Source organism: Haplochromis burtoni, unplaced genomic scaffold (assembly GCF_018398535.1).
Source record: "Haplochromis burtoni strain Fernald_Lab_line unplaced genomic scaffold, NCSU_Asbu1 Contig_500, whole genome shotgun sequence".
NCBI classification, from domain to species: Eukaryota; Metazoa; Chordata; class Actinopteri; order Cichliformes; family Cichlidae; genus Haplochromis; species Haplochromis burtoni.
Genome location: NW_024582861.1, coordinates 138,977 through 153,975, shown reverse-complemented (window position 1 = coordinate 153,975; position 14,999 = coordinate 138,977). Strand labels below are relative to the sequence as shown.

The window sequence follows — 14,999 nt, the reverse complement described above, 5'->3', positions numbered from 1 at the left end:
ATGTGAGGTCTCGCAGCAAGCTATCAAATACGGCGCATTTCTCAGCTTTAAAAAAAACGCTTTGAGTCGCTAGGTGTTTCATCAGATTCGAGGTGTTACCTCCTTTGCACAGTATCACCTTAAAGCACTTGTTGCAGGCTGCTGAGTTTGCATCTTTTGCTGTGAAGTACAGCCAGACTTTTTATTCTGTAGCTCTGCTCTAAAAGAACGTACGTACCTGGGCCCGCCTACTATCCTCGGAAAGGTAAAATGATTGGCTAGAATCCAAAGTGTATGACGTCTCAGGAAAAAAAGCACTGAAAAAAAGCACCGAAATGTGCGCTGTTTTTCGGTCTGGTTACTACCGTTTATGTCAGAACCGGTGCCATCATGGCACCGGATACCGGTACCCATCCCTAGTCCTGAAGGAGTCCCCGGTGACAAGGAACAGTCAAAATTGTTCAAAATTAGTATTATGTGTACTGCAGTTACAAAATACATTATTCCAATTCCAAAATACTTTTGTGATGTCAGATTTAAATTACAAAACATAAATCTTACATAAAACATTTTGTAATTATAAGGATAATTACATAATATATATTAGATATAATATAAAACAGTCAGTTGTGTTTTGTTTTAACTTTACCATATCATAATTTGATTGGTAGCAACATTTTACCACTACAGTGAGCCAATCACTCATAATTCCTAGACATGTCAATCAGGTAGGAATGAAGTAAGACATTAATAGAAATAAAGAGTTGTATGTTGACATGTAGACCTTTCCTTGCTTAAATCATTGTTAATATTTTTGAAAAGTTAACCAGTGATAAGACAGCTTATCACGATAGAATATGCTAGATAGAACCACATAGCTAAAAGTGAACCAAACTGTTCACAATTTTATCTAGCTCTCAGTTTTAAGAAAGGCTGGTGACCCCTGTTATAGAGTCTGACAGCTGCGGGGATTATATACAAATATTCAACTATACCAGAATTAAACCAGGTCTAAATAAACAAAAAGGAGTGAGTATCACTACAAAGATTAACCCACAATGGTCCTCATACCACAGTTTGATATCAGGAAACACCGAGAGCATACACTGATATGACACCACAGCCATGCTATCATTGCAAACACTGATAACAGCATAAATCGAATTAAATCGGGACTTGATGAGTCTAGTATCACTAGAAATATTATAAACAGTCGTCTCCATACCACAGTTTGCTATCAGTAAACACCGATGGCATTCACTGATAGCATACCACATCCATGTTAGCAGTGTATAAACAATAGTTTAGCATTTATTAGCACAAGTATCAATAAAGGACTACCATACGGTGCAGATGGACAGGCGCTCTGCAGGTGCAGCTCCTGGAGCAAATGCTGTCATTTAGGGCGTCCGGCGCGTTTTTGTTCACGTACTATCGCGTTTGGTGTGAACATAACTGAACACTGATGACGTTTTATTTTTGCTGTATTTATATATTAATGTTTCACTGCCACATTAGGCTATGTAATGCTACAGTTCCCTATTAAATAAAGATGAGCGACCCTCCAGGATTCCGCTGATCATAAACCAGTAGTTGTGTTGGTCTAAATTTCAAGTTTTCTACCACGTCTTACTAAATTCATTTTAAAATACATCACCCCAGATGGGACTCGAACCCACAATCCCTGGCTTAGGAGGCCAGTGCCTTATCCATTAGGCCACTGGGGCTATATCGGCGGTGGGTTGTTATATGATGTCTAATACAATATTTTAATGCACTTTTGTGACGGTAAATACAGATTAAACCGTGGTGCTTGGTCTATATTACGTATAACTGTAGGGCAATAGAATGGGATTGGATTACATATTGATGGACTTTCCCTTGGATCTTAAAAACGCGCTTATTAGTTAAGTCGGAAAGCAACATTTAGTAAAAACGAAGTTTTTGCAATTATTTCAGCATTTGCTCTCGTCTCTTGAATGCGCTAGCGGATGGTGCAAACCCTCTTTGATCTCCCGACTGGTGACAGCGCTTCCTGAGAAGGAACCAGCCTCGTTTGTTTTCCTCCTCCCTATTCAGCACAGTCAGGAGGAATGGTAGCCAGTTAGCTTCTCAGACAGCAGCTGTTGGATTAACTTGTTACCGCTGTTTGGCATTCGGTTGTTCTGTCACAATAATGAATTTACTGCCTTCAAATCCGCACGGGAATGGACTCCTCTATGCTGGATTTAACCAGGATCATGGTATGAAGCGTCGTGGTGGGGGGTTTGTCCTCCCAAACGTGATTTGGGAGCATCGTTGATGCTAATCTATCACTACTAAGCCAGCGTCTTCAAATATAAAACCTAAAATAACAACTGCAGTTTTTCACGTTCACATATTGTAGTCCCTTGTAAAAATATGGCTACGTGCTCTCTCTTCTTGAAACATTAACTTTAAGCGCTCAACGTTAATACTAGCTTAGGCTAACCTATCCAAAAAATAGTTAGCGTTTTTGTTTTCAGCTAACCAGTTATCGAGTCTTAATTAGAAACTAGAAAAATTGGTACAGACATGATAAAAAATGGTCGAATTTTATAACGAGGAAATTATCTAACTGATTTGTATTTAAACTTAGCACAAATGCTAATATAAGCTAAGTTTTTATCGCACTAGTCATTACTGTGACCACAACGGGTGTCAGCAAGTGTTAGCTAAGCAATGCTAACAGCTCCCTTCGGTAAATGAACGGTAAACCGACATTAATGCACCTTAATTGCATAATTTTATGTTAGCTTTCCCGGTGATCAGTTTTTCGTTATGACTGTCCATTTTCTAAAATACAGATAACATGTTGTTCATTTGTAGTTTACGTTAAATCGACGTTTTCCTAGCTCCCCACCCACCAACGTTTACACAGGCCGTAAAGTTGGAGTGTGATTCCTGACCGTGCGGTCAGCATCTATCATAACCTTTTGTTAAAGTTACTCGTCAGCCACATTTGTGAAGATTGAAGTTAACCTATTGTTACTACACTATGGGGCCATGGCACTAAACGTCACTGTCGTCGTTGTCAACATATGATGCGGCAGTTTCATATGAATTCCAGAAGAGATCCAAACACTTTCTATATAAGGGCTGCACTTGTCTATGCATCTCATTCTTCCCAGTGTCCTCATGTAGTGCGTTCTCGTTACTGTAAATCTTGAGATGACCTGATATTGTAAAGTCATTTACGAGAACCACATTGTATGGCAACAACAGTGGATTAACCTTGTGTTCATCTTGTGATTTCTGCTGTTTGACCTCGGTGTCTCTCTACAGGATGCTTTGCCTGCGGTATGGAGAATGGATTTCGTGTGTACAACACGGATCCTCTCAAAGAGAAGGAGAAACAAGGTAACATGACTGCAAAGATTGGTCATATTTTTTGTTGGTAGGGATTTTACGCCTCAGACTTTGTAAATACTATTTTCTACAGTCACTGGTTTGCTCACATACTAGATAATGGATTAGAAGAAGCAGTGTGGAAATATTAAACCATTTTAAAAAGAAGTCAGTGACAGGAAAACAGTCTTTGAAAAGAAATTCCACAAGAATTCCTTGATTTTGTTTAATTTGAAGAGGACAAATATAATAAAAATGGACTAACACTAACAATGGGCATACTTGTCTGTTCACGTGAATGGATAAGCACCCATGCTTTGTTAGAAATATTAAAAAGTATCATACTTATATATGAGTATAATTGCTGCCTTTCCAGTAAAATCCTCTACCATCATGGGCTGCAGCTGGTGACAGTAGCCCCCCTTCAGTTTTTGCAGTTCTTGATGGACATTCCTTGTGAAAGTGGATTGTCGGCTGCAGTCAAAGACTGTGGAGTTGGAGTCTATCTGATTGCAAGACTCAAGACAGTTGAGTGAAAAAAAATGAGGACCACCAAAAAAGCACCCTGAAAAGCCTGGATAGGAAGGACAGGAACTGGCTATCTAGCAGCAAGTGACCCTAAAATAAGAGTGAGGGCATTGTCCAGTATCAGAGTACACTTGGGGAGCCTTCTTTATAGCTGGGTAACACACCCTACTAAAGTCCATGTGTGGGGAAACCCAGAGATCTTTACATACAGCTGTCTGCATGAGAAGGCACATTGAGTGATGATATATTTTTACTTTACAGTTTGATTTAAATAATTTTCTTAGTACATAATAAATCATAAGATATGCTTTATCACAGAAGTTGGTAATTTCCTGTGTTACAGCAGTAAAAACAACACAAAAAAGCCAAACAATGTATAGCTCAATAAAATAGAGTAAGAGAAAAACAGTATCTGAGTGAAAGTCTTATATTATTAAATCGAATGTAAACGATGAATACCATACAGTGTAGAGTTCAGTGATTTAAAACAAAGGCAAAATAATTGTTAGAACTTGGCGGATGCTGCTCACAGGAAGTCAGTGTTGTAACTGCATTGCAAGTCCTGAAACATGGAGGACATTTCACCCAGCACATGGCTAAGACAGCATGTGACCAAGCACATGACCTGCACTTCTTTAAACTCAAATTTAACTGCTTTAGGTCTGCAGTCTCTCCTTTCTCTGAGCTAACCCACCGTTAAGAGACTGCAAGCAGTGCAGTTTTTTTGTTTGTTTTTTTCTTTTTACCTACTATTGTCACTTACTGTATTTTACAGTATTTTACATTACTGCCCATTAATGTCATTTTCAGAATTCCTCGAGGGTGGGGTTGGCCACGTGGAGATGCTGTTCAGGTGTAACTATTTAGCACTAGTGGGAGGAGGCAAGAAACCCAAGTACCCAACTAACAAAGGTATGTTTTGTCAGCTTTGTTTGCTTTACTGTCAATACTGGATTTAAATCAGTCCTGTAATCTGACAAATGATCACTTTTAGATATTAAGAAAGATTCTTTTTTTCTTTCTGTCATACACAGTGAGAATCTCACCTGCTATTTGTACTAAAAGCCACAGATTATAAATGCATACATTCACCTGTCCACTCTGCAGCTTTTGTTCCAAAGGGTGTTAACTATGGATTTCAGTGGGATGTTGCTGTTAGTACTTAAAGTAATGTTTTGAGAAATTACAATGGAAAAGAAGCAAAACACATATCAGTTTGATGGGATATCTCCAGGTCCAAGGCAGATAACCCTTTGTTTTACTTTTCCACCATACTTTCACATTTTGCACAGTATGACTAAGGTCTGTTAAATGCTGTATATGTTGCAACACTAAAATGCCACTTCCTGTAGAACATGCAGTATGTTTTATATATGTGACGGCTTTTTTGTTCTCCAGTGATGATCTGGGATGACCTGAAGAAGAAGACTGTCATTGAGATTGAGTTCTCAACAGAAGTAAAAGCAGTGAAACTTCGACGTGACAGGTAGCTCAGTTATTATTGCAGCAGTTTCTAATGATTTTGTTTCTCTTTTTTGTATTCTGATCTTTTTGTTTGCTGATAGCGTGGTTATTTTTATTCACACTCCATTTTTAAAAAAGAGTAAATGAATAAAATAAAGGATCTTAATATCAGTGAGACAGGCTGATAAAGATTTAAATCCAAAAAATGAACTCTTAAATTTTGTTTTTCCTTTTTTTTGGCATTACTTAATAGTTTACATTTTTGCTTGTGTGTCGGTTGTTCCTGGTTCTTAGGATTGTGGTGGTCCTTGACTCAATGATCAAAGTGTTCACCTTTACCCACAACCCACATCAGCTACATGTGTTTGAGACCTGCTACAATCCCAAAGGTCAGTTTACCCTTTGAATAAAACTGTGACTTGCTCAAGCTATTAAACCATGCTGATTCTTTGGAAACGTATTAATCACCAAAACTGTAGTCCCAAATGTTCTACTGCTCTGGTCAAAAGAATAAGTGGGAAAAAAAACTGAGCTCAGTGGCTAAAAATGTTCCTTTTGTTTAAGAGCAACAAATCTTTTTTTCTTTTTTTTTTTTGTGGAAGTGCTGTTCTTCAGGTGTGTGACATTTTCAACACTTGCTCGCTTTCTCTCCTTGTCCTCCTCAGGTCTGTGTGTGCTGTGTCCGAACAGCAACAACTCTCTGTTGGCCTTTCCTGGGACGCATTCAGGCCACGTACAGATTGTGGACCTTGCCAACACAGAGAAGCCTCCAGTTGACATCCCTGCCCATGAGGGGGCACTGTGCTGCATAGCGCTCAACCTTCAGGGCACAAGAATAGCTACTGCATCAGAGAAAGTACGGACTTTAGAAAATTAAGTAAAGTAGTAGTAAAGGGACACTCCTTCAGTTGTGTATTTTGCTGTATTTCTTACTAACCTGTGTTCTGTGTTATATTTCCACAGGGGACACTCATTAGAATTTTTGACACATCTGCAGGTCAGCTCATACAGGAGCTAAGACGAGGCTCACAGGCAGCTAACATTTACTGGTAAGTGCTTAGCACAATGCTAACAGCATGAGAAACATGTCAAAATGATTAAATAATAAGTTAGCAAGCTAGCTCTGTCAATGTGGAGGGCTAGTTGCTCTACTCTGAGTTCCTGTTGAATGGCTGAACGTCTTACCCTATCTTTAAGTCAAAGACCAGCCACCCTTCAGAGAAAGCTAATATTTGCTGCTTGTATCAACAGTCTCATTCTGTGTGTAGGAACATAGACTAACCAATAAATCGACAACTTTGATTTTATGCTCAGCTTTTTGTTTATCAGCTTTTTGTTTTGTTTACTACAATCTGTCTTTCAATCTCCCACTTCCCTCACTCGTGAACAAGGCGCCAAGATACTTAAGTCCTCCACAGGCAGCAGCTTGTCCTTGGCCCAGACAGAGCACTCCACCCTTTTTTTGGCTGAGAACCATAACCTCAGATTTGGAAGTGTTAATTTTCTTCCTGTCGCTTTACACTCTCCTGTGAACCGCCGTAGTGCTAGCTGGAGGTTAGCTCGAGGCTTAGAGAACCATGTCATCTGTAAAATGTAGAGATGTGATACTGAGCCCACTAAAGTTGTCTGCAACCTGGCTATGCTAGAAATTCTGTCCATAAAAATTATGAAAAGAATCAGAGAAAAAAGGCAGCTCTTGTCGAGGTCCAGCCACCCGCTGGGAATAAGTCCAGCTTGGACTTAACAATGTGGACCAAGCCTTCATTGTAACTGTACAGTTATTCAATTCAATTCAATTCAATTCAATGAAACTTTATTGATTCTGAAGGTTGACCCCGAAGGAAATTGGGTTAAGGCTGCCGACCTTTGCCAGCGCCGACTTACCCTTCTGACCATACATACATTACACAAACATCACATGGGGAAGACAGGTCAGAGAGGTATAACAATGGAAAATGCACCACATGAGGAAAGATAAGGAGAAAAAAATCACTCCCCCCAGACTGAGCTCCAACAGGGAGATCAGTTTGAGAACAGAAAAAAGACACCTCTGCACATAGCACATGAAAAAACTCTTAATACACCAAAGAAACACATGACAAGCAACAGGGGTGAGAGACAGCCGATTTAGACAGTGCATCCGGGCCTGCAGCCTGTGCGCTGGTCTCCTTGATCCACCGTCAGCATCGGAAGGGAATAAGCGTCGAAGGCGTTTGGAAAGGGAGGGGGGATGAGTGTGTGCATATCAGTGTATATGTATGTGTGTGTGTGTCCAGAGTTCAGCTGAGACAGTGTCCTTCACCCTGCCAGACTAAGTAAACAGTCTTCCAGCCAACCCAGGTGGCCTTGCATGGAATGGGAAGGAACAGACTAAACACAGTCGTTATCAGCGTGTTGTTGTTCAGCTCCAGCCTTGAGACCGCCGCTGGCGCCGAGAGGGTATCCGCATGAAGTGATGGGGCTTTTTACTTTAGTGCAAACAACTCATATGAATTTCAAAGCTGTTCTAACAGTCCAACACTGGTCTCTCAATCTCCCGTTGGAGAGCCGTGAGCTTTCTATGATGTTATCCAAACTTACGTTCCGTGATGTTGTCGTTCTTTTTGCTCAAAGAGCAGGTTCTGAGAACTCACGACCGCAGTGCACTTCCCCAAGGTGTGATCGAATTTGCGCTCAAAGGTGTTGTTCGAGCTAGACCCTCCAGATGTAATCCAGTTTTTCACTGTCTTGTTCTGAGTATTCACGGCAGCCGTGCGTTCTCCAAGATCTTCTCCGTGCTGCACTCAATGAGCCCATTTTGAGAAACTCACGCCTCGTCCCATCATTTCAATCCCAGCGGGCAGCCTTGTGGGGTTTGAACAGCCGGTTCCGCTTCCTTAATTCTTCGATAAGCCAGGGCCAAGCCAGCTCCGATCAGCCAGAACCCTGTTATCATGGTTCCGAACAGGTAGATATCTTCAGCAGTCAGGCTCACCCGAGCCCAGACTTCTCGTTGAGAAGGGGTGTCAATTGCATTCAGAGACCAGTTGATCAAATCAATAATTCTCTTTTAGGTTTTAGAGAACAGACTGTGAGAGAGTGTTCCAGGGAAAAGTAATACAAAAAACACGAGACTAGACAAGGACATAAGAGGCTAAGCAGGGAAGCTAAGGGAGAGGAGAAAAGTGCGACCGCCTTCATCAAGAGCAAGAGCAGTTAATCATTTGTTCGCAGCAACAAGCCAGGCTCGAGAACCTGGCATAGACCTTTCCAGTAGATTAACTAATGTGAGCACCTATAAATGCCCGAATCGAAGTACGCTCTCCAGTGCACCTCTTTGAGGATGGGAACTACCACTCCAGTCTGCCAGTTCACAGACATGATCCCAGATCTCCATGTGATGTTACAGAGGCATTTGAGACATGATATTCCCAGCCTCCCTTGGAATGCTATTGAAGTTTGCTTAGATGTGGGAATTGAAGATCACAGACTGACAGATGCTCCCAGTGCAACCTCAATAAACATTTGGGCACACCGGGCCTGAGCAGCTTCCTCCCTCAACACCTGATCCAACTCACCACTAGGTCTGATCAGTTGACAGCTCCTCTCTTCACTCGATCAGCCATCACCCATGCCCCCCGAGGTCTCACTGTGAGAGTTGAAGTGTTTTAGTTAGACATTTGGGTGGGGAAACCTCCAGCACCGCACCCAGAACTTGCAAGAAGGGTGGGTAGTGTGAATTGTCATTCAGCACAGAAGCACAAGTGCCAGTCAGAACATATACCTGACTGGAGGAGCAGCGATGCAAACCCGACGTCAACTGGGGAAAAAACCCCAATACACAGGCAGTGAGCCGAGGTACCCATCACTGCCTGTTGCCTTTTAATGAATGCAACTCCAGACTGGAACGCAGCTCCTGTTCAAGAGACTGTTCTAGGGTCCTAGCTTGAGTTGAACACTGAATATTATCTAGCCAGTGCCTTTCACCCTGACACACTGCCTCAAGTTCCTTTCCCACCAAAAGGTGAGGTTCCTTGTCCTAGCCCAGCCTCTATAGCCAGGGATTGGACTGAACAGGGCACCTGACAATATGCAGTATGGGCAGTATGGTCCCTCCTGCTGGTGATGAGTCTACAGGAGGGATTCCCATATAATTTGGTCTTAGAAAGAAATCAGGGTATGGGCTGTACTGTTTTGAAAGCTTTAACTATATCTTTCAGTGCCTCTCTAGCAAAGCTTTAATGGAATGTACTTACTGTGTCGCACACTCATTAATAGAGCAACCAGTTTGCAGGTTTCACTTTGTCCCTCTGTGTATCTGAGTTACTGAAAGTGTGTTGTTTTCTTGGTCTGCTGTCTTTTCAGCATTAATTTTAATCAGGACGCGTCCCTCATCTGTGTGTCCAGTGACCATGGCACAGTGCACATATTTGCTGCAGAGGACCCAAAAAGGAACAAACAGTCAAGGTTGGTCTTTGCTTAAGTGTTTCTTTTTTCTGAACTTAGATGATGAGAAGAATCTGTTGCGTAGTAATTAAATCCGATGCAGTGTTATAAACATAAAGCCTAAAACACCCTGTTTATCTTTGTCTCTGCAGCTTGGCCTCAGCCAGCTTCCTGCCTAAATATTTCAGCTCTAAGTGGAGCTTCTCCAAGTTCCAGGTCCCCTCAGGCTCTCCCTGTGTGTGTGCCTTTGGAACAGAGCCCAATGCCGTCATAGGTAGGTTCCAGACACATGATATTTTCTGTAATGTCCAACTCATCGTCTGATCATGTAACAGTGTTTGACAGTTGCAGACGAGGACAGAATTATTACCCCAACCTGTTAAACAGAGTGAATGCTTTCTAACAGCTTTTCCAAACACCCTAGTTTGATTTGGATGTTTGCATTTTTCTACTTTGCACACAGAAACAAGAATATTCAGTTTTGCTCCTGACTGCTTCAGGTTTTCTTTCAAAATCTTCACATATCCTTTTTTCTTCATGATTCCTTCTACCTTGTTAGATTCCCAGTTCCAGATGCACTGAAGCATCCCCAATACCTCCACCGTGTTTCACTCTGTGGGGCAGTGCTCCATAGGTTAGATGCCTCTTCCTTGTTTCTCCAAACATAAGCAGCGTCTCTGTGGCCACAAAGCTCTAGTTTAATATCATCTGACCAGCAGAATGGGGAGGGATGGCACTGATTTTAGTCTGTTTTACACAGCAACTCTGGATGGCTATAACAAAATATCGTCTTAAAATGTATTTTTATTGTAGCTAGCTTATTGTCTCTCTATATCTTTCTTTTAAAAACATTTTAGTTTATGTTCTGGACTTCTCTCTTTTCCTCCTCACACTCAGCTCCAGACACGTTAACATTTCCTCATAAATTGTAGTTGCACAAATGACTTCAGCTCTAAGCGTTTCAGCTAAGGCTCAAGTGCTGCTCTCATTAAAAAACAGCTTGATTACACACATGTTGTTTCATGGCTTAATCCATGGACGAAAAACTTGCTTTAAGTGTTTGGTTCTTTTATCTTCAACTGTCAAAACAAAGCCCATAGCATCATAATGGATGTTCAGGGTGCCCTGAAGATCATGGTTCCACAAGAACAGCTGAAGACTCTGCCTCAGTTCTACTTTTGGAAATTCTAGGACCCATATGTCAGCCTGCAGTCTAAAAGTGAAGTGCTATACTGGGTTTATTTACTAATATACGATGAAATCTGTGCTATATGATTGGTGGGGCTGATCATTCAAGACTCTGTATGTGAGGAATAAGATGAACAAAAATGGGTGTCTTGGACAGTTTGCTATGATTTTATTTCATGTTGTGTCCTAATTGCCAAAAACTGATGTTGCGTTTGAGAGAGCTCATTAGATCACAACAAACGTTTTAATTTATTGGTCTTTTCTCACTCTTGTGAGATTGACTTGTATGGGCACAAAGCACACAATCAGTCACTGAGTTTTAGTTGTACTGCTGCTTCTCTGGCTCTCTTCCATGGTGTGTCTTTGTCCCGTCTTCCTTCCTTCACCCCAAGCTGGTCATGGTAGATGGCCGCACCTCCATGAGCCTGGTTTTTCTGGAGGTTTCTTCCTGTTTAAAGGGAGTTTTTCCTTCCCACTGTTGGCAAAGCGCTCGCTAATAGGGGGTCATATGATTGTTGGGGTTTTCTCTGCTTCCTCTGTATTATTGTAGGGTCTTTACATAACATAAGTTATAGATGCTATCATTTTACACATTTTAGTTTTGCCTATTTTTGCCTCTTTTCCACTAGAACCCACTCAACTCTGTTCTGCTTGTTTGTAGCTTTCAATTACAATTGAACACTACCTTGAGTCGTTATGGCAAGGCAGACTATTTTCTTTATTGCCAGGTTTAAAAATGGCAGGTTTGATTCTTGTGATGGAGGCACTCTCATGACTCATTCAGTGACATCACTACTAGGTACCTGGTAAGGTGCTACCACCTAATGGAAAACCCTAAAAGCCAAGTAGAGTCAAGTAAATAGGCCTTTGTGAATTTGGTACCCATCAGCTATTCACCTTCTCTTCCTGGAAACTAGCTAGTGCCTCTGATTCACTGAGGAGCAGTGTTTGGTCATGTCTGACTTTTGTTGTGATTTGGCGCTATATAAATAAAATTGAATTGAATTGAATAGTCTGTCAATCATGAAAAAGCAAGATTTTGTAATTTTTATAACTTCCTAATCTGATGTAGTACCATATGGTGAATTCTGTGTGTGGTATTGGTACAAACACTCATTTTTAATTTTTTTCTCCTTCTCCTCAATTTATAGCTATTTGTGCTGATGGCAGCTACTACAAGTTTCTGTTCAACCAAAAAGGAGAGTGTTCCAGAGATGTGTATGCCCAGTTCCTGGAGATGACCGATGAGAAAATATGACCTTTGACCTCTCTTCAGACTTCCTATTAAACAACCTGTTTTGTTTTTCTTTACAGTCTTTTTATTTTCAAGGCAGTTAGAGAAGATTTTTGTTTCACTTCTCGCTATCTTGACAGACTCTGTAAAAAGAGCATTAAATGAAGGGAGAACAAGGAAAAAGAAAAAAGGAATTTTTTGGGGTGGGAGGGGGCCTCTATGGAAAGGTGGTTGGCTGGAGGTATGAACAGTGAATCAGATTTCATCGACCTGCACTGAGGGACACGGACGATTTCCTCCTAAACAAAACACAAGGGGAATATAAAAGACAAAGTTATTTTTTGAAAGGACAACTTGCCGCTTTTTAAGACGTCTTCCGAGGAATTTACAAAGGATGGATATTTTTAATCACACAGATGATTCTGATAGTTAGAATGAGAATTTAGAGATTTTTGTCAACTAACACCACCTGACCTAACAATAGGGAGTGCCTCTGAAACTGGAGAGAATCTGTATGTGTGCACATATTGTTGTCTCATATATATCAAGTATTTGTGTATACTAGTGTACCATACTAAGCGTTTAAAAGCAGGATCAGAATGAAGATGACTGTTTTTCTTCACTTTGGTCTTAATTATCTGCAGAAACATCTACAGCCCCAAACAGAATGCCACCTTAGTATTACTAAATTTTCTTGTAGACATTGTATATACACAACCTGCCAGACAGAACTTCTACTCACAAACTGTACAGAATAGTAGCAAAAGAAATCACACATCCTTGACATTGTGCAATACATAATTTCCTTAATTATTATTTTTTTGTTTTGTTTTGCAGATTTTTTTTATATTTGCCTGATCAACACAGCTTAAAGAATTTGGCATATTTGTAAATAGTTATCTACCTTCTTGTTGAGTGAAGAGTGATACATGTCTGTATGGTAAATGTGAAGCTACAGAACACAGCTGGTTAGCTTTAGCTTAGCATAAGGTCTGGATGAAGGCGTCTAAGTCTGTCAATCAGTGCTTTTCAGTTTGTTTAAACAAAAGGGTAAAAATAACACATTTTGTCACTGTTACTTACACCACTTTGGTTAGTAGTAGTAGTTTTGTTGCCATAGGAACATATTGACATGTCAGCTTTGTTGACTGATTGTAGCAAACGACATGACATTGTTTACTGGCACTAATTGTTCACAAATGGAAAGAAGGAAAATTATTGGTTGTTATTAAAATAAGAGTTTCCCGGGCACTAAAGGTAAAAACAAAAGTTCCAGCAAAATTGATACTTTCTCAGTTGGTTTGGCCCACATTTTGCACTTTGACAATAAATACATTTAGTTCTTGTTACAAACTCAAAAAGAGGATGACAGAAGACTAGTTGACTGTAATTTCTCTATATAGAAACTAGCAGAGTTTTTCCTGTTTAAACTTATGCTAATTTAAGGTAACTGGCTTCTAGTCTTAGCATCCCATTTACCCGATAGATAATGAAGCCTTGGCATACAAGTGACTCAGCATTATCTCCACATTTTTGATTATTTATTTATTTATTTAATTTGTTCAGTTTGTGAAAGCAAAGTCCTTTTTCTTTTCTTTTTTTTCAAAGTGGGAGTTCAGTGAAAAGAGTAATACTCTTAAGTCTGTACGGTGAATCAAAAGCTTTGGCTGGTAGCAGTTTAGCTAAGTAAAGCAGAAAGAGTGGAAATAATTAGCACAGCTTTGTTGAAAAGTAAAACAAGTCACTAACCAGCCCTTCTAATAAACACCTTCTAGTTCAGTAATTGAGGTCATGAAACAACTTTAAGTGTTCAAATAGAAAATTTATTTTTGCATGTGTATAATATAAAAAAGAAAAAGCTAACTAGCTGCTAGCCTTAGTTTTCTGTTTACCTCTAGAATATTCAAATCTTTTTGCAAAAAATCCACATTTACCAAAATGCTGAAATGTTAACAGTGAATGTTGAGTGAATGTTTCTGCCACAACAGGGAGCTTAATAGCCAAACAAATATATTTCCTTAATAAATAACAAAAAAAGTTTGCTAGCAGCAGCTGAGATCAACTGTAACATTTAAAATTTGCTTTAAGAATGCACTTGTATTCAATATTCAGCCCAGTATGAATTAATCAGAAATGTCCCTAAAGATCACCACGTTATTTCTGGTAAAAGTAACTTCACCTCTTCACTCTGAAGCTAATTCAGCTAATGCAAAGTGAAGTGCTGTGTTGTTTGTTGGGCCATAAATTCAAATTCAAATTCAAATTTTATTTGTCACGTACACAGTCATACACAGTACGATATGTAGTGAAATGCTTGGACAACTGCTCGTGACCTAAAGAAAACAAAAAAGGAAAAGGCTATGAATAAGATAGGAAATAAATATGAAAAATTAAAAAGGGTAAATTTAACTAGGAAGGAATAAAATATAAATTAAGGTTAAAAATGAAATAACTGTACAACACAAATTAGAATGAAGGGTAAATTTAACTGGGAGAATAAGATAAAATATATAAATTAAAGTTGAAAATAAAATAACTGTACAACACAAATTAGAATGAAGGGTAAGATCTCACTCGGCCAGCTCGGATCCGGAGTTAAAAACTTCGAATTGTGAGTACATTGTATACCAATAGAAACAAGAGTGTCACTGTCATACCTAATGTACCCAATGGTGATGATTTTGCCGATTTAGAAACGCTGAAAACTAACTTAAAAAACAAAGACAAAGAAAAAGTGGTCGGAGCAGTCGTGACGGCAGCCGACCTCACCGGCGCCATCTTTCATTCATTCATAAATGGGACATCTCAGTGTGGA

General features: G+C 39.9%; 1 protein-coding gene and 1 non-coding gene across 4 annotated transcripts; one reads left to right on the top strand and one right to left on the bottom strand.

The window, feature by feature from the left end:
• Positions 1 to 1,633: 1,633 nt before the first annotated feature.
• Positions 1,634 to 1,706, bottom strand: trnar-ccu. Its single transcript has one exon. It is a non-coding gene; the product is annotated as a tRNA-Arg (tRNA).
• Positions 1,707 to 1,819: 113 nt separating this feature from the next.
• Positions 1,820 to 14,042, top strand: wdr45b (WD repeat domain 45B). Of its 3 annotated transcripts, none has more exons than XM_005946896.3 (10): positions 1,820 to 2,698; positions 3,283 to 3,357; positions 4,684 to 4,785; positions 5,272 to 5,359; positions 5,632 to 5,726; positions 6,003 to 6,193; positions 6,301 to 6,386; positions 9,682 to 9,783; positions 9,915 to 10,036; positions 12,102 to 14,042. In XM_005946896.3, the coding sequence occupies exons 1-10, from the start codon at positions 2,680 to 2,682 to the stop codon at positions 12,206 to 12,208; spliced, it is 987 nt and encodes a 328-aa protein (XP_005946958.1). In that variant the 5' UTR covers positions 1,820 to 2,679; the 3' UTR covers positions 12,209 to 14,042. The 3 variants fall into 3 exon arrangements, with proteins under 3 accessions (XP_005946958.1, XP_005946959.1, XP_005946957.1); XM_005946897.3 differs by having other exon boundaries at positions 1,821 to 2,709; XM_005946895.2 differs by having other exon boundaries at positions 1,823 to 2,222.
• The last annotated feature ends 957 nt before the right edge of the window (positions 14,043 to 14,999 follow it).